This window comes from Triturus cristatus, chromosome 8, assembly GCF_964204655.1.
Source record: "Triturus cristatus chromosome 8, aTriCri1.1, whole genome shotgun sequence".
NCBI lineage: Eukaryota > Metazoa > Chordata > Amphibia > Caudata > Salamandridae > Triturus > Triturus cristatus.
Window position 1 is genome coordinate 10,249,707 of NC_140591.1, and position 24,394 is coordinate 10,274,100.

At 49.0% G+C, this 24,394-nt stretch overlaps 1 protein-coding gene across 2 annotated transcripts in view; it reads right to left on the bottom strand.

Moving 5' to 3' along the window:
- The window catches only part of WARS2 (tryptophanyl tRNA synthetase 2, mitochondrial), a 152,731-nt gene that overhangs the window by 91,705 nt on the left and 36,632 nt on the right, over positions 1 to 24,394 (bottom strand). For both annotated transcript variants that reach the window (XM_085620711.1, XM_085620710.1), the window contains exon 2: positions 15,408 to 15,662. In XM_085620711.1, coding sequence (XP_085476837.1) covers positions 15,408 to 15,662 — 255 coding nt within the window. The remainder of the gene's footprint in view (positions 1 to 15,407; positions 15,663 to 24,394) is intronic.

The window sequence follows — 24,394 nt, forward strand, 5'->3', positions numbered from 1 at the left end:
TGAACAGGTTGAAGAGAGTGGGTGAACGTGAGGAATCCTGTGGGACCCCTAATGTGATCGATGTGGTCTGCGATCGTGACTGATTAACCTTGACTCCGAGTCCTGTTATGAAGATAGGAGGTGACCTAGTTAAGGACTGATCCTGATAAGCCCACACTGTGTTCCAAAAGGTTTAGTAGTTTGTCATGCTTAACCGTATCAAATGTCGAAGATAGGTAAAGGAGGATTAAAGGACAGGATAGGTTCTGAGCCAGCATTTTTAGTGAATCATCCACCATGTGTGCTGTTAGACCTGGCACCTTGGCGTGGGTCTCCCTTCCATTTTTTGCTGTTGCCTCATGTGTTTTTGCTGGTGTTAGATGCTTTGGGCACTGTGCCACTGCTATCCAGTGCCACAGTGCAAGTGCTCCCTATTGTAAATTGATGTATGGATTAGTGATTCCATGATTGGCTGATTTGGTTTACTTATCAGACCCTAGTACAGTGCACTGAGTGTGCCCCGGGTTTGTAAATCCAAATGCTGCTGGTGGGCTTGCAGCACTGGTTGTGCCACCCACAGAAGTAGCCTGTAAAGTGTGACTAAGGCTTGCCATTGCAGAGCCTGTGTGCAGTCTGGTACTGCCATGCTGACTGGGCAAGTGCACTCACTTGCCAGTCCCTAAACCGTCCCTCAACTTCATATTAGTCACCCCTATGGTAGGCCCAAGGGCAGGGTGCATTGTAAGTATAAGATAGGACATGCCCTGGTGTGTGTGGCATGTCCTAATAGTGAATGACAGCCATTTTTGTTTTTCACTATTGCAAGGCTACCTGTTCCCCATAGGCTAGAATGGGCAGTTTGATTATTACATCCTATAATCCTAACTGACTCAGGGAACTAGGTAGAAATTTGAGTTTAACCTGCCTGAACTCAGAATGATAAAATGCATCTTTTAGTGAAGTTGGTTTTAACATTCTGTGTTTGAAAATACCAGTTTTAGAAAGTAGGTATTTTCTTGTCTAACCATCCAAGCATGTCTCTGCTAGGTTATGTATTTCTTGTCTGGAGTTTGAGTGATGGGGGCTGGGGGATTCCAGGAGACAGGGTGAGTCAGCCCAGGGCTGAATAGAACGATCTGCATGTACATGGGTGGGAGGAGCTGCACCTGGGACATGAATAGGGCTGTGCCTTCCCTCCACAAAGCTGGCTCCACCTCCTGTGGTGTGTCTGATGTCTCTGCCCTGCACTGTGAAAGGAAAGAAGGAGTCTTGTCAACAAAGTGCTCCAGGACTGACCAGAACTTGTTTGGACTAGGCAAAGGCCTCTCTGCCTTCAGGGAACAAAGATAAACTAAGTATAAATATTGGGACACAACCCCAAGAACTTTAGATCACTTTTGGGAAACAAGAAGAAACCTTTGCTGAGGAGAGGAACCAGAGAGACTGAGGAGAGACTATCCCTAAGCTTGAGGGATTGGCCTGCAGTGGTTGCCTAACTGCCAAAGAGAGGAGAGAGGAACTGTGTGTGTACTTTCATCAAGTTGTGAAGGATCTCCAAGGGCTTGAGAAAGAGCTTGCCTCCTGCTGAAGTCTCAGGGACAACAGACTTCAACCACCAGCTTCCCAAGAGTTCTTTGTAAGTGCCTGCAGGTGTGTTGGGCTTTCTGAGGGACTGCGTGTCACAAGGAGCTGGAAGCGTGACTCACAAAGAAGAAGCATGTCGCCGCCGCAGCTGCTGTTGTCGCATCACTGAACAAGGGTGTCGCGGCTGTAGCTGTCGCATCGCCTCGCAGAAGCATCTCGCATTACCGGAGAAGAGTGTCGCAGCCACAGCCACTGTCATCGCATCACTGAACAAGGGTGTCGCCGCTGCAGCTGTCGCATCGCCGAAGCGTCTTGCATCACCGGAGAAGCATGTCGCAGGGCCTGTCGCGGCTCCGAAGAATCCCTGAGTCGCCTCATGTCCGTCGGGCGTGCACGCATCGTGTCGCATCAAGAAGAAGACGCCATCTTGGTTTCATTGCACCGGATCTTCATTGCATCACGGCGTTGCGGGCCGCATTGCCACGGAAGCGCAGTAAGAAACCGACGCATCACCGTTCGTGCGTGTAAGGAACCGATGCATCACCTTCCCTGCAACACTTTTGTTGTATAGCGTTACGCATCCAAAGGTGCATTGAACTCAAAGTGTCGCATTTTAACATCTAAAGAGAACTAAGCTAATTCTACCATTTTAAGTACAGTATTGTGGATTTTTGTCGTTTGTGGTCTTGTGATAAGTCTATATAAAGAATACTTATTTTTTGTATATAAAACTTGTGTGGTGTCCACCTGTAGTGTTGTCACTTGATTACTGTATGGGTTCCCAAATGCTTTACACACTGCCTCTGAGATAAGCCTGTCTGCTCGTGCCAGGCTACCAAGGGAGTGAGCAGGGGTTATTTTAGGAGTGTACCCCCTTACCCTGACTAGACGCATGGGTCCCTATTTGTCAAAGGTACCTAACATTGGCGGTCAGCGGTGAGGATTCTGGACTTGCATTTGTGATTCATATACAGTGATTGGTGAACACTATTAGTGAGTGCAGACCAAACGCGACCACATACTTTTGGTTGATTGTTTTTCCTGGGATTTTCTATTTTTGCAAAGAACTGCCAAGTTTAACCACCATGGAGAAAGCAGCATCCATAGCATCTGATGATTTTTTGGGGGAAGAGGAGAAACTGGAATGCTACAATGTGAGGCAGCTGAAAAACTTCTGCAAGAAATATAAAGTTGCAGTGACCAGTCGCTCCAAGAAGGATGAGTTCCAAAAGGTGCTGACGGCCTGGGTCGCAGCAAGGAGTACCCCTGAGAATGAGGAAGGGGTTCAGGATGCAGAGGAGCAGCTGGATGGTCCATTGGGTCCAGGGGGGTTGAGAGCAACTTCCCCAGTAGGTAGCAGTGCTTCTGCCAAATGCCTGTACCCAGAAGAGTTGGAGGACAGGGAGAGATGTAGGATGCATGAAATGCAGCTGGCCAAGCTCAAGTTCAGTGGGCAACTGGAGTTAGAGAACAGGAAATTGGCCCTAGAGGAAAAGAGAATGCAGTTGAATCATGAGAAAAGTTTGAGGGAGTTGGAATTGAAAGCCAGGAGCTTAGAGATTACTCCCTCTGGTGGCAGCACACTGTCAATGCCTGTGGAAGCTAAAGTGTATATTCCTAAAGATGTGGTGAAAGAGTTTATTAAGACTGATGATATTGGGCAGTGGTTCAAGGCCTATGAGGTAGCCATGCCCTCCCACCGGGTCCCTGAGAAGGATTGGGGAGCGGGGCTGTGGGGGCGGTTCGTTAGTGAGGGGCGGGACACACTGTTAGACTTGCCTTCTGAAGTCCATAATTCTTATAGCCACATGAAAGATGCATTGATGTCCAGGTATGGGTTGACTCTTGAATTGTACAGACAGAGGTTTAGAAATTGCAAGAAGGTGGAGTCAAGCACATGGGTAGAATATGTAACTTTCTTTTGCAGAGCGTTGGATGGTTGGATGAAGGGTAGCAAAGTGAATGATTTTGAGGTGCTCTTTGATTTAATTGCACGGGAGCACTTTACAAGTAATTTTTTTCCAGAGCTACGCCAGCACCTGATTGATCGCAGGCTGACTAACCCTAGGAAGCTTGCTGAGGAGGCGGACCGCTGCGTGAGCACCCGGGTCCACAAGGGTTACGTGGGAGACTCAGCCAAGAGTGGGCAGGGTCCCCAGCAGAGGAGGAGGGGGACAAGGGTAAACAGAGGGAGTTCCAGAAAGGTCCACAAAGTAATTCCCAAGGGAAAGGTTCCCAGCCTCCCCCTGAGAAAAAGCATGGGGCCCGACAGGTAACCCTGTTCATAGGGGACCCCTGAGGTGCTACAAGTGTGGGGATGTGGGCCACAAGTCTAATGATCCCCGGCGCCCACAGTTTGGAAAGACAGCACCCACTGGTGCTCCACCCCGGTAGATGGCGAGTGTAGCCCTGGGGGAGGAGATGGGTGTCCAAGGTGGGTGGGGGTCCGCAGACATGTCCCTTGTCTCTTTAGGAGACTGTCAGGTGGTCCCCAGGATCCCAACTGCCTGAGAACACTAAAAAGTATAGGCAGTGGGTGACCATCAATTGCCATAGAGTGGAGGCTCTTAGAGACACAGGAGCCAGTGTGACAGCTGTCAAATGTCACCTGGTATCTCAAGAGCAGGCTGCCCCCAATGCATTTTACCCAGTTGTTGCCGCTGACAACACAGAGAGCCATTGCAAGGTGGCTCATGTTCCCTTTGAGTGGGGGGAGGGGGGTATCTGGTACTCTTCAAGTAGCTGTGAGGCCAGCAATGCCTGTTGACTGTTTGTTAGGGAATGATTTGGAGAGCTCACCTTGGGCGAAGGTGGAGCGGAGTGCTCATTTGGAGATGTTGGGTCTGCCTGACTGGGCGTGTGTCACCACACGGTCCATGGCAGCCAGTAAGGTTCTCGAGAGGACCTGGAGCCTGAGAGGGAGGCCCAGGTGCCTGCCTTAAAGAGAAGAGGCAGGGGGGCGTGGGAAACCGGCCCCAAAGTTCCCACAGCCCAGGAGGAGGTAGAGCCTGAGGGGGATGCCCTAGAGCCTACCAGGGAACAGGTAGCTGAACTGGGGACCTGCCTGGGCGGACCCATTGGCAGCAAGGAGGAGGTCCCTCCAGGGAAGAGTTCTGCAAGGAGCAGAAGGAATGCCCTTCTCTTGTGGGTTTGCGGCAGCAGGCTGCAAGTCAGGCAGCAGGTGATCAGTCTGGATCACATTGGATCTACTGGGAGAATAGTCTCCTGTATAGTAAGCCTAAGGTTGCTGAGCCTGGGTCAGCCCGTGTCCTGGTGGTACCCCAGCGCTTCAGAGTCTTCCTACTGGGACTGGCTCATGATGTGCCATTGGCAGGACATTTGGGACAGGACAAGACCTTTGAGAGGTTTGTCACCTACTTCCATTGGCCCCAAATGCACAAGAGTTCAGACACTCATTGCAGGACATGTCAGACTTACCAGGCAAGTGGAAAGAGTGGGAGGAAGCAAAAGGCTCCTCTCCGGCCATTCCCTGTGTTTAGCACCCCCTTTGAACGGTTGGGTATGGACATTGTGGGGCCACTGGACCCCAAGACAGCCATGGGCATCAGGTTCATCCTGGTCTTGGTGGACCATGCCACCCGGAAGCCATGTCTCTGAGGACAGTGACGGCCCCCGTGGTGGGACGGGCACTGATGGGAATTTTCTCCTGAGTGGGATTCCCTCGAGAGGTAGTGTCTGACCGAGATACAAACTTAATTTCCAAATATATGAAGTCCCTGTGGCAGGAGTGTGGGGTAACCTACAAGTGTACCACTCCTTACCACCCCCAAGGAAATGGGTTGGTTGAAAGATTCAACCGAACCCTGAAAGGCATGATTATGGGTCTTGAGGAACCTATGAGGTGTAAGTGGGACGTCCTCTTACCATGCCTGCTGTTTGCATACCGTGAGGTGCCACAGAAATCTCGGGGATCAGTCCCTTTGAGCTTCTCTATGGTCACCCAGTGAGAGGACCTCTGAGTTTGGTCAAGGAAGGTTGGGAGCAATCTCCCAGGAAACCTCCCCAGGATGTATATAGCTACATGCTGGCCTTCAGGAACCAGACTAGGCATTTCAGAAAACTCGCTGAGGCGAATCTGGAAGCCAGCCATGAGAAGATGAAGCGGAGGTACGACCAGAATGCCACTCTGGTAGAGCTTCAGCCTGGTCAGAAAGTGTGGGTCATGGCCCCAGTGGAGCCCTGCGTGCTCCAGGATAAGTGGACCAGACCATTTGAGGTGGTGGAGCGCAAAAGTCCTATTACCTACTTGGTGGACTTGCGGTCTCCCAGGAACCCCTTGCAGGTCCTGCATGTCAACCGCCTACAGCCCCACTTGGAGAGGTCCGAAGTGGGCATGCTCTTAGCGACAGATGCTGGAATGGAGGAGGAGATTGAGCCTCTTCCTGACCTGCTATCGGTGACAGAGCAAGACGGGTCAGTGGATGGTGTAAACCTCTCTTCCACCCTGACCCCTGAGCAACAGAATGACTGTCGCCAGTTGCTGGGACAGTTTTCTGATCTGTTCTCCCTGATTCCCAGTGTCACTGATTGGTGCGTCCATGATGTGGACACTGGAGATAGTCCTCCTGTGAAGCATAAAACTTACAGGGTGACTGACAGGGTGAGAGTTTGCATTAAGGAGGAGGTCTCCAAAACGCGTGCGTTAGGGGTGATTGAGTCCTCTAACAGTCCTTGGGCCAGCCCAGTGGTCTTGGTCCCAAAGGCTGCCGCACCGGGTGCCATGCCAGAACTCCGGTTCTGTGTGGACTACCGAGGGCTCAATTCAGTCACGAGGACTGACGCGCACCCCATCCCCTGAGCTGATGAGCTCATAGATCGGTTAGGGGCTGCCCGGTACCTCGGCACGTTTGATCTAACGTTTGGGTACTGGCAGATCGCCTTGACTGAAGGGGCAAGAGAGAGGTCAGGATTCTCGACACCAGATGGGCACTACCAATGATGCCCTTTGAGATGAAGAATGCCCCTGCCACCTTTCAGAGGTTGATCAACCAGGCATTGACTGGACTGGAAGAGTTCAGTGTCGCCTGCCTGGATTACATTGAAGTGTTCAGCCCTAGTTGAGAAGAACATCTGCGTCACCTCTGGGAAGTGTTGATGGTGCTGCGGAGGGCAGGCCTCACGATCAAGGCAAATAAGTGCCAGATCGGGCAGGGTTCCGTGGTGTACTTGGGACACCAGGTTTGGAGCGGCCTGGTGGTGCCCCTACAGCCCAAGATTGAAACCATCCTGGCTTGGGAACCCCCCAAAACCCAGACAGAGGTGAGAGCATTTTTAAGACTCACTGGGTATTACAGGAGGTTTGTCAAGGGGTATGGCAGCATTGTTGCACCCTTGAAAGAGCTGACTTCCAGGAAGCAGCCCAGAAAAGTGATTTGGACTGACACCTGTCAAAGCTTTTGAGGTCCTGAAAACTGCCATGTGCACGGCGCCCGTGCTCCTGGCACCAAACTACTCCTGAACATTTATCGTTCAGACAGATGCTTCAGAGCATGGTGTAGGAGCTGTTTTGTCACAGATGAATGAGGAGGGCCTAGATCAACCCGTAGCCTTCATCAGTAGGAGGTTACTTCCACGGGAACAGAGGTGGAGTGCGATTGAGCACTTGCTGTGGTCTGGGCACTCAAGAAGCGGAGACCATACCTGTTTGGGACTCACTTCCGGGTTCAGACAGAACACAGGCCCCTCAGATAGTTGATGCAGATGAGGGATGAGAATCCAAAGCTGTTGAAGTGGTCCATTTCCCTACAGGGGATGAATTTCACGGTGGAACACCACCCTGGTACAGAACACGCCAATGCTGATGGTCTGTCCAGATTTTTCCGCCTTAGTGATGAGAACTCCCAGGAGGTAGGGTAGTTCTCCCCACATTTCAGCTGGAGGGGACACGTGTTAGACCTGGCACCTTAGCGTGGGTCTCCCTTCCATTTTTTGCTGTTGCCTCATATGTTTTTGCTGGTGTTAGATGCTTTGGGCACTGTGCCACTGCTATCCAGTGCCACAGTGCAAGTGCTCCCTATTGTAAATTGATGTATGGATTAGTGATTTCATGATTGACTGATTTGGTTTACTTGTCAGACCCTAGTACAGTGCACCAGGAGTGCCCAGGGCTGGTAACTCAAATGCTTCTAGTGGGCTTGCAGCACTGGTTGTGCCACCCACAGAAGCAGCCTGTAAAGTGTGATTAAGGCTTGCCATTGCAGAGCCTGTGTGCAGTCTGGTACTGCCATGCTGACTGGCCCAGTGCACCCACTTGCTAATCCCTAAACCTTCCCTTTTCTGCATATTAGTCACCCCTATGGTAGGCCCACGGGCAGGGTGCATTGTAAGTATAAGGTAGGACCTGCCCTGGTGTGTGTGGCATGTCCTAATAGTGAATGACAGCCATTTTCGTTTTTCACTATTGCAAGGCTACCTGTTCCCCATAGGCCAGAATGGGCAGTTTGATTATTACATCCCATAATCCGAACTGACTCAGGGAACTAGGTAGAAATTTGAGTTTAACCTGCCTGAACTCAGAATAATAAAATGCATCTTTTAGTGAAGTTGGTTTTAACATTCTGTGTTTGAAAATACCACTTTTAGAAAGTAGGTATTTTCTTGTCTAACCATCCAAGCCTGTTTCTGCTAGGTTATGTATTTCTTGTCTGGAGTTTGAGTGACAGGGGCTGGGGGATTCCAGGAGACAGGGTGAGTCAGCCCAGGGCTGAATAGTACGATCTGCATGTACATGGGTGGGAGGAGTTGCACCTGGGACCTGAATAGGGCTGTGCCTTCCCTCCACAAAGCTGGCTCCACCTCCTGTGGTGTGTTTGATGTCTCTGCCCTGCATTGTGAAAGGAAAGAAGGAGCCTTGTCAACAAAGTACTCCAAGACTGACCAGAACTTGTTTGGACTAGGCAAAGGCCTCTCTGCCTTCAGGGAACAAAGAGAAACTGAGTATAAATATTGGGACACAAACCCAAGAACTTTAGATCACTTTTGGGAAACAAGAAGAAACCTTTGCTGAGGAGAGGAACCAGAGAGACTGAGGAAAGACTATCCCTAAGCTTGAGGGATTGGCCTGCAGTGGTTGCCTAACTGCCAAAGAGAGGAGAGAGGAACTGTGTGTGTACTTTCATCAAGTTGTGAAGGATCTCCAAGGGCTTAAGAAAGAGCTTGCCACCTGCTGAAGTCTCAGGGACAACAGATGTCAACCACCAGCTCCCCAAGAGTTCTTTGGAAGTGCCTGCAGGTGTATTGGGCTTTCTGAGGGACTGCGTGTCACAAGGAGCTGGAAGCGTGACTCACTAAGAAGAAGCGTGTCGCTGCCGCTGTCGTTGCATCACTGAAAAAGGGTGTCGCCGCTGTAGCTGTCAATTCTCAGAAGCGTCTCGCAACACTGTAGAAGTATGTCGCCGCGGCAGCCGCTGTCATCGCATCACTGAAGAAGGGTGTCGCCGCTGTAGCTGTCGCATCGCAGAAGTGTCTCGCATCACAGGAGAAGCGTGTCGCAGGGCCCGGCCTGTCGCATCAAGAAGACGACGCCATCTTTGTTTCATTGTAGCAGATCTTCATCGCACCACGGCGTTGCGGGCCGCATTGCCACGGAAGCGCAGTAAGAAATCGACGCATCACCGTTCCTGCGTGTAAGGAACCGACGCATCACCTTCCCTGCAACACTTTTGTTGTATAGCGTTTCGCATCCAAAGGTGCATTGAACTCAAAGTGTCGCATTTTAACATCTAAAGAGAACTATGCTAATTCTACCATTTTGAGTACAGTATTGTGGATGTCTGTCGTTTGTGGTCTTGTGATAAGTCTATATAAAGAATACTTATTTTTTTATATAAAACTTGTGTGGTGTCCATCTGTAGTGTTGTCACTTGATTACTGTATGGGTTCCCAAATGCTTTACACACTACCTCTGAGATAAGCCTGTCTGCTCGTGCCAGGCTACCAAGGGAGTGAGCAGGGGTTATTTTAGGAGTGTACCCCCTTTACCGTGACTAGACGCAAGGGTCCCTATTTGTCAAAGGTACGTACATCTGCCAACTAGAGACCCCCAAATCTAACATGTGCCATAGCCAATTCAGTGCAGTGTCCTAGGCAGAAACCGGATTGAAATTGGTCTAATAATCAAATTGATCAATGTGGTTACAGAGTTGGATGTGAACACATTTTTCGAGTAGCTCTACCATATGGAGATAGGTTGAAAGTTGTTTAAGTATCTTTGATCTGCTTTTGGTATTTTTAGGAAGGGAAAACCTGACCAGACATTAGGCAGTCAGGGATAGTATCTTGAAGGAGGGAAGCATTAACAATCTTGGTCCAAAGTGGGAGTATTGCGGGTATGAGCTCCTTGAACTAGTTGGGAGGTTGAGGGTCACTGAAGTAAGTGGTTTGAGGGTTTCAGCGTTGTTAGAATATTGTGAATTGTAGTTTCCACAAAGGTTTTGAAAGAGTTCCATCAGGCTTTTTTGGGGAAGTGCCCCGGGGACACAAAGAAACAGTAGCCCTGGAGGCTCAGAGGATGGCTTGAGGTGGGAGAGGACGTAGTTCCACAGAAGTCTTCAGATCATTTATGAAGCTCTCCATCTTCTGGAGAAACAAGGAGGCGAATTCCTTGCAGTTTGACAGTGGAATAGACTCAGCAAGGGATGGAATAGGTGCGCAGTTTTATTGAGGTTTTAGGAGTTCAAAAGGTTTTTGGGGGTCAATTGTTCGAATGATCCAGTTGGTTTCTGAAAACATTTGCTTTCAAAGTTTGGATGATTTTATAGTATCTGTTCCTCAATAATCTCAAGTGCTCGAGATGTTCAAGGGATGGAGCTGATCTCCACCGACGTTCAACCAGCCTCAAGTTGTGTCTTTCTGTGTTGAGGCTACCGTTATACCACGGTTTGGAATCTTTTTAGCTGTAGTGGAGCGACCGTGTCAAGTGCAGTTACCATGGAGCAAGTGTAATGATTTGTAAGATCAAGGACATCTCATATCTCTCCAGGAGGAGGCAGGATGTTGTGGCTAAGAGAGGTCAGTTCATTACGGTTGATGTTGCTCATGCTCCTTTTCCAGTGTCTGGGTTTTATTAGTTGAGCTGTGTTGGTTAACACAGCTTCCCTGATAAACAATGTGATGCGGTGGTGATCGGTCCAATCACAGGGGAGGATAGACTCCAATTTAATTTAATTAGGCTTCGCGATGATAAGATCTAAGGTGGATCCTTTGTTGTGTGTTGGCCTGTCACAAAATGGGGTCAGGTTAGGGTCAGCAAGGAAGGTTTTAAAACTGTTAATTGCGGGATCATTCAGATTGTTCCAGTGGAGGTTGAAGTCTCCCTGGAAGAGTTGCGGACAATGATGACCAGTGTTTTCTACAATGGTTTCCATGATTTGTTCTATGAAACTCAGATTGTCACCCGGGAGTGGTAGATCGTGTGTAGTTTGCATAGAGGTGTGATACATGTGATATCGAGGCATAGGTATTTCCAGGTGGATAGAACAGAGTTTGTGAGTGTTTAACCATTAGATTGATTATGCGTATGCAGGCGATGCCGCCACCTGGTCTACTGGGTCTATCTAATCTAGTAATGCCATGGTTAGGATGGACTAGTGTGAGAAGCTGGCTTGGTATACGGTGTACGCGTATGTAAGTGGACACCTTGCACCAATCCAGACAACCCTTATGGTGATTTTAGTGGTCTTAGACAACCTTAGAAAGCTCTCTAAGTGGTAGCTGTGGAGAGCAGCCTTCAGGCTTAGTCAAGAAGGAGTGTAAAGCAGCTTGTTTCACCAGAACATAATATTATAGGTATAGATTAAGTGAAAAAGAACCACACGGTTATTTATAAAAATATGTATTTCTTATAAGACACTCACTAACACATACAGATATCTCCTAGCCGGAGATATACACAATACTTTTCAACAGAAACGGGTAAGTAGCACGTAATACAAAGTGGTCACCAGAGGGAGACCAAACCATATACTAAAATAGTGGTATGCGAACCACGACTCGAGTCAAGACTATACCCCGAAGACGTAAAAGTGCCAGGGACCCACGGAACCACCCAAGACAAGTAACCTGGAGCCCCACGGAGGCCATGTGCAGAGTGGGAACACCACCGCAGGATCAATGCAAGTCAATAAGTAAGTCACGGTTGCAATTTTAAAGAAGAAGGACCCTTCCCAGTGGACCCTGAAGAAACCCTGTGGAAGACAGAAGGGTGGAGAGCCACCCTAACCGTGGATACCCTAGGAATCAGGATACCTGCACCAGGAAAGCCGGGTGCATAGGTGTGAAGTGGCGTCGGAAACCGCTGTTGAACCCAATGGAGGACTTCAGGAAGATGCCGCTGCTGGAGAAGGTGGAACCCAAAGGTGGATTCAAGTTGAGAAGTACCTGCAAGCAGAGGGGACAGAATCTATGCCGCTCAGGAGTGACCAGGAGGCAGCTGTGAGGACCAGGTGACGCTGTGGAAGGCCAGAAGCCATTTACAAGCTGTTCCCACGTTGAATCTCGAGAGTTGAGGGGGGGGGGGGGTCAGTGTCCGTCTGGAGCACCAATAAGCCTTGGCAACTGCAAACAACGTGGAAAGCGAAGAAGGTGCTGTGTCAGGACAAGCAAGGTCCAGGTGACTTACCACAAGCAGGGGAGTCAGGGCAGGCCCCGAGCAATCAGGGGATCCCAGAAAATTCAAAGATGACTCAAGAGGATCCACAGGCCGGAGGCATTGGATTAGCAAAAGGACCTCGAGTAGCTCACTAAAGATGCAGGCCCACGGTGCAAGTGATGCGGTGAGGGTGAAGATCTTGGTCACTGGAGATGCTTGAGGTTGGGGCTACTTGGAGCCCGAAGAGCTTGGTGTAAGGAAGCCAACACGCCATTGCAACTGCATTGAAAGGCCTGCTTTAGGGGTGACATATAGGTTTTAAGTGCAGTGACCTCAGATATAGGGAAACCTGTATCTTTCGTAAGTTGTGCATAGCTTACATAGGCTGCAATGGCTGGCCTGGAGTCACAAATTGAGTGGCCTCTCATGGGTGGCATAATACATGCTTCAGCCCATGGGGGACTCTGGTGTACCTATGCCCTGGGTACCTTAGTGCCATATACTAGGGACTGATCAGTGTACACCAGTGTCCAATCTGGGATGTACCCAAGGAGTTACCATACCAATTTAGGGGAGAAAGCACAGTGACTGGGGTCCTGATTAGCAGGATCCCAGTCAGACTAGTCAGAAACAGCATTACACCAGGCAAAAAGTGGGGGCAACCATAAAAGCAGATCTTATTTTCCTACAATTCGTATGTCAAGGATAGGAGCAGAGGAGTCTTACAGCCAGCGTTCAGTCAGGATTAGCAGGTCAAGATCATGTGTGGGGATAAGGTCAGCAATAGCTCCTGCAGGTCTTCAAGCTGATTTGCAGTTGATTTTCATGCATTTCAGTTGGGGTTTGTGGTGTGCTGGGATACAATGTATGGGGGTAACTCGCCTGATGTTGTGCTTGTTCAGCGCTGTATGGTTGAGCCTAGGAGCTCCATGGGGGTTCGCCGGAGTGGAATGGATTATTCTCGGACTATCAGTGTTATCAGGGTGTGAAGAGTTATATGACAAGAGGAGTGTTTGGATATTGCTGTCAGATAGAGGGACCTTTTGTCTAATCGGTCGCATGAGCGCACTGGGATAAGGTCTAGTTCTCCAACTCAACTGCACAGGCGTTGCGGGAAGAAAAGGCAGGTTGGAAGGGAGGGGTGTTGGTGATATGACGTTGCGGGAAGGAAGGACAGGTTGGAAGGGATGGGTGTTGGTGATATGGCATTGCGGGAAGAAAGGACAGGTTGGAAGGGATGGGTGGGAGATATGGCTGGGTCATCGATGAGTGTCTCCGTTCTATAGTCCTTATTAGGACGCTGAATGCTGGTCATCTCTGTCGTGATGTGAGTGAGTCGATGCAAGTCTGCTTTGAGATATTGCAAGATTTTAGTAATCTCATCCAATCTGATTCTAGTAAGGTAAAGGGGCTTGAAGCAGGGGACGGGGGGAAAGGGGATGATGATATCATTGGGGGTAGGGTGCGGATGTATTGGGGAAGAGAGCATAGGGGAGGGTGGACTGGGGGTAGAGGGATAGTTGACGTTAGGAGGGGGACAACTCAGTAGATGGGTGAGTGTAAGGGCTAATGGTAGGACATTAGATGTTATTAAGGGATCAGCATTCTAGGGAGGCAGATGTATAAAGTAAACACATGGAGATGATGGACGGAGCGCTGAAACTTTTCAGACACTCACCCCAGTCACAGATCTGGGTTGAATCCATCATCATTCTTTAGCTCACTTCGCCACCTCAGTTCAGAGACAGCTATATGCAAATCAGTCTTGACCCTGTGCCTCATGGGAACAGCCCAGCCCGAACTGCCTAGCCAGGTCTTCCATGAACCGGAAACAAGCATCCTGGGACCGGTTTCTGGGTAACACCCTTCATCAGCCAGGCTAGCTTGAATCTAGTGGCAAAGTGAGCAAGGGACCCATGTAAGGTAAAGGGGCGGGTTGTCAGGTCTTGAAGCAGGGGATAGGGTGCTGATGTATTGGGTAAGAGAGTATAGGGAAGGATGGTCTGGGGGTAGAGGAACGGTTGACGTTAGGAGGGGGAGAGCTCAGTAGATGGGTGAGTGGAAGGGCTAACGGTATGACATTAGATGTTATTAAGGGATCAGCATTCTGGGGAGACAGTGGTTGAGGCAGGTGGGAGGCAGATGTATAGTCAGGCGAGGGTGTTGGTAACTTGGCTATGTACATCTGAAGGGATTGCTCTGGCTGTAGGGTGAGGATGCAATCTAGTGTGGGGGACAGTGGTTTCTGTCCCAACAGGTGATGTAGTTGAGTCAGTGATGCCTGCAGCGTTAGTAGAAACGGAGAAGGAATCAGATATTAATGCGGTTTTCTTGATGAGAGGGACAAAGTTGGTGATCCGATAATTAGATGAGGGTAGTACCATTGTTGTAGATGGCGATGGTGATACCGACAGTTTGAGAGCATGCAGCATTTTTCTATTTGTGGAGATCACTAGTCGTGAGAGCAGGGCTTTCCTCCATTGTGCTCGTCTATTTGTATAAAAAATGAGATCGCTAATTATAGCTCCTTTATTCGTACAAAAATAGGGGTCAGAGACCAGAGATTCTGGTTGAGATTTGAGGAGTCTGTGTTTTAAAAACTTGGATGCTTTTTTTTTTCTTTCTAAATAGATTCAGGGGGTACCCAGATTAGGTAGAATATAACTAAATTTAAACAATCTGGTTATTTTCTGGTGCACTGGCTTAAGGTGTTACACATGAATATACCGGTTGAGGCTTTCACTTAAGGTAAGGGACCACTTGGCAATTATGTATGAGACTGTTCCCCAGCCATTCCAACTTTGCCGGGCAGGTTGGGGGACATGGTCCAACAAGCAATACAGTACAACCTGACAAAGCAAGTCAGACATGTATTACCACAGTAAACAGACAGACTTCTAAAATGCTACAGAAATGACAAGTTCAACCTCAGCAAATGTCTTCCAGTGTTTTCATTTCTCTTTCGCACAGGTAGGACACACAGACAGAAGAGGCAACATGCCCATATCTAAAGCTGCGCTCACAAATCTGGCATGAGACACTTGTAAGGGTGGCCACCATATCTTGGAAAACAGACAAGCCAAGACACCAGAAAATAACCATTTTTCTATTTGTATTTAGTTATATTCTACCTAATCTGGGTACCTTTATGTTTACTATGTGAAATCACTCTGAAGTGGCAGAGAGTTTACATATTTGAATGTATACAAAACAAATAAAATACGAATAAGCTGACCTCAGATTGCTGGAACAGTATGGACTTCTCAGGGTCGATGCCACACGCTAGCAGGCAAGCAGTCATGTTGAGCACGCTCTGCCGCAAGGTAGAGGGGTCTTGCGGGATGGTCACCGAGTGCAGGTCCACAATGCTGTACAAGACCCTGCTGAACTGCTCCTGCAGCTGCACCCAGCTCTCTATGGCCCCCAGGTAGTTGCCCAGGTGAGGAATGCCTGTAGGCTGGATACCAGAGAACACAAGGGGCTTGGCATTCTGCAACAGAAAGGAAAGAAGCATGGAGGTAAGCGAGGCGCAAAAAGCCATTTATCTCAAGCGCAGATGCTATGACCTGCATCTTCAGGCAAGTTCTATTTCTACAGTGTTGACGGAGGGATGCTAGATCATTTCAAGCTACCATGTAGTAACTGAACTAAAAAAAATGGAGTGAGCAGCTCAAGGTTGCCCGATGGCATTAGGATTACCACCAGTCAGTAGAGCTCTAGGGACAAGGGGAGTAGAGATCAGGAATTGCACCTTCCAAAAAACACAGACTTGCAGGTTTGAGTACTACAGAAGGAAGCTAAACAAGATAACAGAAGGCAAACGATCTGCAGCCTTTAGCACGGAGAAGCCTACCGACCGGTGCATTCTTCCATCATTGTGCGTTAACCAAGGAAGATGCAATTGTATACCGTTTGTGCAACTGGTGAGGCTTTGTCAGCTTGGAGAGGGATGTGCAATGCTATGTCACCTCAGAGGTTTGTGCAGCTGGTAGGCGCCAGTCAGGGCCAGACTGGCTGCAGCGGGCACCGGGCATTTCCCGGTGGGCCGCCAGGACTGGGGCCGGTTTTGGGCCCCTGGAGGGGCCGATTTTGATACAGGGCCGTTTTTGCAGCGCAACTGCAATATCAGCCGCTGTAACGAAATTGGCCTAAACCGGCCCTGGCAAACTGCTCGGCAGTACCTCCAAGCCCCCGGGGGTCTGCCGAGGACTTTGCCAGGGACGGTTTTGGTTCCCAGGCCAGCCCCGTCGTCAGTGCTTTGTTGCAACTGAAACGTTTGTGTGGTTAGCGAGCATGTATGCTTTGTCGCATCTGAAAGGTTTGTGTGGTTAGCGAGCATGTATGCTTTGTCGCATCTGAAAGGTTTGTGTGGTTAGCGAGCATGTATGCTTTGTCGCATCTGAAAGGTTTGTGTGGTTAGCGAGCATGTATGCTTTGTCGCATCTGAAAGGTTTGTGTGGTTAGCGAGCATGTATGCTTTGTCGCATCTGAAAGATTTGTGTGGTTAGCGAGCACGTATGCTTTGTCGCAGCTGAAAAGTTTGTGCGGTTAGCGAACATGTATGCTTTGTCGCAGCTGAAAGGTTTGTGCGGTTAGCGAACATGTATGCTTTGTCGCAGCTGAAAGGTTTGTGTGGTTAGCGAGCATGTAAGCTTTGTTGCAGCTGAAAGGTTTGTGTGGTTAGCGAGCATGTATGCTTTGTCGCATCTGAAAGGTTTGTGTGGTTAGCGAGCATGTATGCTTTGTCGCATCTGAAAGGTTTGTGCGGTTAGCGAACATGTATGCTTTGTCACATCTGAAACATTTATGTGGTTAGCGAGCAAGTATGCTTTGTCGCATCTGAAAGGTTTGTGTGGTTAGCGAGCATGTATGCTTTGTCGCATCTGAAAGATTTGTGTGGTTAGCGAGCACGTATGCTTTGTCGCAGCTGAAAAGTTTGTGCGGTTAGCGAACATGTATGCTTTGTTGCAGCTGAAAGGTTTGTGTGGTTAGCGAGCATGTATGCTTTGTCGCATCTGAAAGGTTTGTGTGGTTAGCGAGCATGTATGCTTTGTCGCATCTGAAAGGTTTGTGCGGTTAGCGAACATGTATGCTTTGTCACATCTGAAACATTTGTGTGGTTAGCGAGCAAGTATGCTTTGTCGCATCTGAAAAGTTTGTGCGGTTAGCGAACATGTAAGCTTTGTTGCAGCTGAAAGGTTTGTGTGGTTAGCGAGCATGTATGCTTTGTCGCATCTGAAAGGTTTGTGTGGTTAGCGAGCATGTATGCTTTGTCGCATCTGAAAGGTTTGTGCGGTTAGCGAACATGTATGCTTTGTCGCATCTGAAACGTTTGTGTGGTTAGCGAGCACGTATGCTTTGTCGCATCTGAAAAGTTTGAGCAGTTAGCGAACATGTATGCTCTGTCGCTGCTGAAAGGTTTGTGTGGTTAGCGAGCATGTATGCTTTGTCGCATCTGAAAGGTTTGTGCGGTTAGCGAACATGTATGCTTTGTCGCATCTGAAAGGTTTGTGTGGTTAGCGAGCATGTATGCTTTGTCGCATCTGAAAGGTTTGTGTGGTTAGCGAGCATGTATGCTTTGTCGCATCTGAAAGGTTTGTGTGGTTAGCGAGCATGTATGCTTTGTCGCATCTGAAAGGTTTGTGTGGTTAGCGAGCATGTATGCTTTGTCGCATCTGAAAGATTTGTGTGGTTAGCGAGCACGTATGCTTTGTCGCAGCTGAAAAGTTTGTGCGGTTAGCGAACATGTATGCTTTGTCGCAGCTGAAAGGTTTGTGCGGTTAGCGAACATGTATGCTTTGTCGCAGCTGAAAGGTTTGTGTGGTTAGCGAGCATGTAAGCTTTGTTGCAGCTGAAAGGTTTGTGTGGTTAGCGAGCATGTATGGTTTGTCGCATCTGAAAGGTTTGTGTGGTTAGCGAGCATGTATGCTTTGTCGCATCTGAAAGGTTTGTGCGGTTAGCGAACATGTATGCTTTGTCACATCTGAAACATTTATGTGGTTAGCGAGCAAGTATGCTTTGTCGCATCTGAAAGGTTTGTGTGGTTAGCGAGCATGTATGCTTTGTCGCATCTGAAAGATTTGTGTGGTTAGCGAGCACGTATGCTTTGTCGCAGCTGAAAAGTTTGTGCGGTTAGCGAACATGTATGCTTTGTTGCAGCTGAAAGGTTTGTGTGGTTAGCGAGCATGTATGCTTTGTCGCATCTGAAAGGTTTGTGTGGTTAGCGAGCATGTATGCTTTGTCGCATCTGAAAGGTTTGTGCGGTTAGCGAACATGTATGCTTTGTCACATCTGAAACATTTGTGTGGTTAGCGAGCAAGTATGCTTTGTCGCATCTGAAAAGTTTGTGCGGTTAGCGAACATGTAAGCTTTGTTGCAGCTGAAAGGTTTGTGTGGTTAGCGAGCATGTATGCTTTGTCGCATCTGAAAGGTTTGTGTGGTTAGCGAGCATGTATGCTTTGTCGCATCTGAAAGGTTTGTGCGGTTAGCGAACATGTATGCTTTGTCGCATCTGAAACGTTTGTGTGGTTAGCGAGCACGTATGCTTTGTCGCATCTGAAAAGTTTGAGCAGTTAGCGAACATGTATGCTCTGTCGCTGCTGAAAGGTTTGTGCGGTTAGCGAACATCTATGCTTTGTCGCAGCTGAAAGATTTGTGTGATCAGCGAGCATGTATACTTTGTCGCATCTGAAAGGTTTGTGCGGTTAGCGAACATTTATGCTTTGCCGAAGCTGAAAGGTTTGTGTGATCAGCAAGCATGTATGCTTTGTCGCCTCTGAAAGGCTTGTGCAGTTGGAGCTCACCTATGTTTTGTTCTGTCTGAGGATTGTTAAATTGGGGCGCACATATGTTTTATCGGGTCTGAGAGGCTTGTGAAGTTGGTGAGTGCCTATGTTTTGTTGTGTCTGAGGGGCTTGTGAAGTCGGCGAGCGCCTAGGTTTGGTTGGGTCTGAGGGGCCTGTGAAGTCGGCGAGCGCCTAGGTTTGGTTGGGTCTGAGGGGCTTGTGAAGTCGGCGACTGCCTATGTTTTGTTGGGTCTGAGGAGCTTGTGAAGTCAGCAAGTGCCTAGGTTGTGTTGTGTCGGAGAGGCTTGTGAAGTCAGCGAGTGCCTGGGTTTTGTTGGGTCTGAGGGGCTTGTGAAGTCAGCGTATGCCTATGTTTTGTTGGGTCTGAGGAGCTTGTGAATTCAGCAAGTGCATAGGTTATTTTGTGTATGAGGGGATTGTGAAGTCGGCGAGTGCCTATGTTTTGTTCTGTATGAGGGGCTTGTGAAGTTGGCGAGTGCCTATGCTTTGTTGGGTCTGAGGGGCTTGTGAAGTTGCCTTGGGCTACTTTGCAAACTTTAGTCCTTTAGCCTTTCGTCATTGTGTAAACACTAGTTATATTCCCTAGGATAGTGTTGGGGTACCCGTTCTCTTCCCTAGGCTAGTGTACAGGACCTGGTTCTATGCCCAGGCTAGTGCGCGAGCACTTGTTCTATGCGAGGCTAGTGCGCGAGCACAGATTCTATGCACCAGGCTAGTGAGCACACACCGATTCTATGCCTTAGGCTAGCATGCAGACAAGTTCTATGCCTACACGTAGGGAGAAACATTAGTTCTAGCGCTAATCAACATTGGTTCACTGCCTAGGGCTAGTGTGCAACACCGGTTCTATGCCTAGTGTTGGTTCAATGCCTAGGGCTAGAGTGGACACTGGTTACATGCCTAGGGCTAGTGTGCAAACACAACTTTTATGCCTCGAGCTAGTGTGCAAACACAGGTCCTGTGCCTCGAGCTAGTGTGCACACTCAGGTTCTATGCCTCGAGCAAGTGTGCAAACACAGGCTCTATGCCTCGAGGTCATGTGCACACACACTTTCTATGCCTCAAGCTCGAGTGCAACCACAGGCTCTATGCCTCAAGCTCGAGTGCAACCACAGGTTATGTGCCTCAAGTTGGTGTGTAAACACAGGTTCTATGCCTCAAGCTCTTGTGCGAGCACAGATTCAGATTCTATTCCAGGCCAGTGAGCACACACTGGTTCTATGCCTTAGGGTAGCATGCAGACACAAGTTCTAGGACTACACGTAGGGAGAAACATTAGTTCTAGCGCTAGTGTATCAACATTGGTTCAATGCCTAGGGCTAGAGTGGACACTGGTTACATTCCTAGGGCTAGAGTGGGCACTGGTTACAAGCCTAGGGCTAGTGTGCAACACAGGTTCTATGCCTAGTGTTGGTTCAATGCCTAGGGCTAGAGTGGACACGGTTACATGCCTAGGGCTAGAGTGGGCACCGGTTACATGCCTAGGGCTAGTGTGAAACACAATGCCTAGTGTTGGTTCAATGCCTAGGGCTAGAGTGGACACTGGTTACATGCCTAGGGCCTCACGTTGGTGTGTAAACACAGGTTTTATGCCTCAGGCTAGTGTGCAAACACTGGTTCTATGCCTCAGGCTATGCCTCAGGCTAGAGTGCAAACACTGGTTCTATGCCTCAGGCTATGCCTCAGGCTAGAGTGCAAACACTGGTTCTATGCCTCAGGCTAGTGTGCAAACACTGGTTCTATGCCTCAGGCTAGTGTGCAAACACTGGTTCTATGCCTCAGGCTAGTGTGCAAACACTGGTTCTATGCCTCAGGCTAGAGTGCAAACACTGGTTCTATGTCTCAGGCTAGTGTGCAAACACTGGTTCTATGCCTCAGGCTAGTGTGCAAACACTGGTTCTATGCCTCAGGCTAGAGTGCAAACACTGGTTCTATGTCTCAGGCTAGTGTGCAAACACTGGTTCTATGCCTCAGGCTAGAGTGCAAACACTGGTTCTATGCCTCTGGCTACTGTGCAAACACTGGTTCTATGCCTCAGGCTAGTGTGCAAACACTGGTTCTATGCCTCAGGCTACAGTGCAAACACTGGTTCTATGCCTCAGGCTAGAGTGCAAACACTGGTTCTATGCCTCTGGCTACTGTGCAAACACTGGTTCTATTAATCAATCAATCAGTATTTGTAGATCGGGGATTATCACCAGTGAGGGTATCCAGGCGCTAGGTTGCTGGGCTTAGTCGAAGAGCCAAGTCTTAAGTCTCTTCCTGAAGTGAGGTTCGGAGGTGGAGGGTGTTACAGGACTTGGCAGTGAGGTGGGAAGAGGAGCGGCCTCCACTGTGGCTACCGGGATGCGAGGTGTCTGTGCAAGGGCGAGGGAGACAGAGCGAAGGTTTCTAGATGGTTGGTGGAAGTTCAGGGGGTGGTTAAGGTATGCTGGTTCTTGGTCGTGGATGGCTTTGAAGGCGTGCCAGTAGTTTGAATTTGCATCTTTTCTGGATGGGGAGCTAGTGGAGGTTCCTCAGGTGTTTGGTGATGTGGGTCCATTTGGGCAGGTTGAGGATCAATTTGGCTGCTAAATTATGTATTGTCTGGAGCCTTCTAATGGGTTTTTTGGTGGTTCCTGCGTACAGTGCGTTCCTGTAGTCCAGGCGACTGGTGATTAGTTTTTGAATGGCTGTTTTACTTGTACTTATTGTGAGCCAGTTGAAGATTCTTCGGAGCATGTGGAGGGCGTGGAAGCAGGCAGAGAAGGCTGTGTCGATCTGTCATTTCATGGCAAGTTCGCTGTCCAGGATGATGCTGAGGTTTTCAGTGTGGGGGTTGGTCAGAGTTCCGATGGCCACCAGGTGTTATTCCAGAGAGAGGCGTAGTTGCCAAAGATCAGCACTTCAGTCTTGTCCATGCTGAACTTTAGACAGTTGTTCTTAATCCAGGCTGCGACGTTCTTCATGCAGTTGTGGACGTTTGTCTTGGTGACGGTGGGGTCTGGTGCGAGCAAGAGGATGAGCTGGGTGTCATCGCTGTAGGATAGGATGTTCATATCGTGGGTTCTGGAGATGCTGGCTAGAGGTTTCATGTAGATGTTGAAGAGGGTGGGGCTGAGGGATGAGCCTTGAGGGATGCCGCAGATGTTAAGCGTGGGTTCCAAGGTGACGGGGGTGGGGAAGGAGGATTCTCTGCATGTGTCCCGTGAGGAATGATTCAAACCATCTGAGCGAGTCTCCCTTGATTGCGATCTGGTGCAGTCTCTTGATGAGTGTGTGGTGGGATACGGCGTCAAAGGCTGCGGAAAGATAGAGGAGTGTCAGGGCCACAGATTCTTCTCTGTCGAGTATGGTGCGGATGTCGTCTATGGCAGCAATCAGGACAGTTTCTGTGCTATGGTTGGCCCATTAACCAGATTGGGAGGAGTCTAGCAGGTTGTTTATCTCCAGGCGTTCAGTGAGCTGCCGGTTGATGGCCTTCTGCAGGACTTAGGCAAGAAACAGGAGTAGTGAGATGGGGCAGTAGTTCTAGAGTTTGTTGGGGTCTGCTGAGGGTCTCCTGAGGAGAGGTCTGACCTCTGCATGTTTCCATGCGTCACGATAGGTGGCTGTGGTGATAGATGCGTTAAGGATGGTGGTGAGCTGGTGGCTGATCTTGTTGTTTCCTAGGTTGAAGAAACGGTGGGGGCACAGGTCAGTGGGTTCTGAGTGGATGGGAGTTCAAGATGGCTGCAGTATCTGGTGTGGCAAGCTGTTCCCATACAGCGATATGTTGGTCGGAGGGAGGGTCCTGTTAGAGTGAGGGGGGCCAGGGGGTTATGGCTCGAAGTTTCTGTAGATGGTAAATATCTTGATGTGGAAGGGATTCGCTATGGGGTCGCAGAGTTTCTGTGAGATAGGGATCGTGCTTCGGTGGCTGTTGGGCAGAACTCTCTGACGTTGGTGAAGTGTTCCTTAATGTGGGTGGCGCTGGCCTTGATGCGGTCTGCAAAAGCATCCTTTTTCGCCATCTTCTCTCCAGTTGTTTACAGCTGTGTTTCATTGTGCTGAGTTCTGGTGTGTGCCAGCTGGCTTGTTTGGTGGATCTGTGGTTTTGGCTGCTTTGATGGGGGCAACTCGGTCAGCGGTGTTGGTGATCCAGGTATTGAAGTTCTTGATTGTCTGTTCCAGGTTGGTCGGGGCATCAGGCTGAACAGTGTTGAAGGCGTCCATCCATTTGGTATGTGTCACTTTGCTCCAGCTGCAGAAGGAGGTGCTGGGAGGGTTGGGGGAGGTGCAAGCTGACCCTGTAATGGTGAAGGGAATGATGGGAGTGGTAGTCCAGGTCCATGTCAGTCCAGTCTACAACAGAAGGCTAGCCCTTCCAACAACTTTTACTTTCCTTGTATTGAGCTAGTGAGAGTCTTTTAAGGAGATGCCTGGCTGCTGTGTCCGCTGAACATTGGCATCATATGCAAATTTCCTATTTGTATATTATTTATTAATTTTATGAGTTATTAGTGGCTTCTCCTTATTTTGTTGATTTAATTGTATTGACCAGTATTTGCAGTGGACAAGGGAGCTGGTCTCTTTTCAAACAAGGTTGCTGGACTCCAGTTTCGGTTTTCACTTCCCCTCACAGTTCTGTGTCGAGCAGCACTTTGGACATGCCTCCTATTTCACGCCCCAGATGTTGAGCTACAAAAGCATCCACACTACACGTCCGTGACGCTGGCGCACAGAAGATACGCCAAAGGAAAGCCTGTCTGCGCCAGTCCGTGCTCATACGGCGCTCATCGCCCCCAGCCACGCTGCTGGTTTGCGTCCAGACCTTAGTCGGCCCTCTCACTACACCAGTGAAGCCCTTCTAGCTTGCGTCCTAATGGTAGGAATCATTATTCTACCCCGGTCGACCCTTAGAAAACTGTAGATGGTTGGACCTGCCCTGGTTACTCATTAAGGTTTTCTAACTCCAAAGTTAGCCCAGTCAGGAAAGCTGAACAATCCTCATCTAAAGTAAGCGCTCTTTATCATTTGCTGCGCTGTACTCTAAATCAATGCTAGGTCTCTTGTTAAAAACAAACATTCTTTGAATGCCTTCAAACTCACAATATTGATCTTGCCTTTATCACGGTGGCCTGGGCTCATGTGACCTCAGGCCCTTTCTTAGTTCTAGCCTTTCCGGTTGGTTACTCACTCTTCAGATTAGATCGCATAGGAAAGAGTGGAGGTGGTTTAGCGTTAGTGAGTCAAAGTTATCTTTCTGCTAGTTTTTCTGCTATACCTTCCTCCACGGACTACGAGGCCTTGAATTTTAAGTTAATTCTTCACAACCATGCTTCTTTTAGTGGGTTAATTTATCGACCTCCAGGTTCGAGAACTGCCTTTTAAATAGCGTTGGTCAATTGCTCGAGAGGAAGGCAAATTTTGCTGATTTTACGGTTCCCGGCGATTT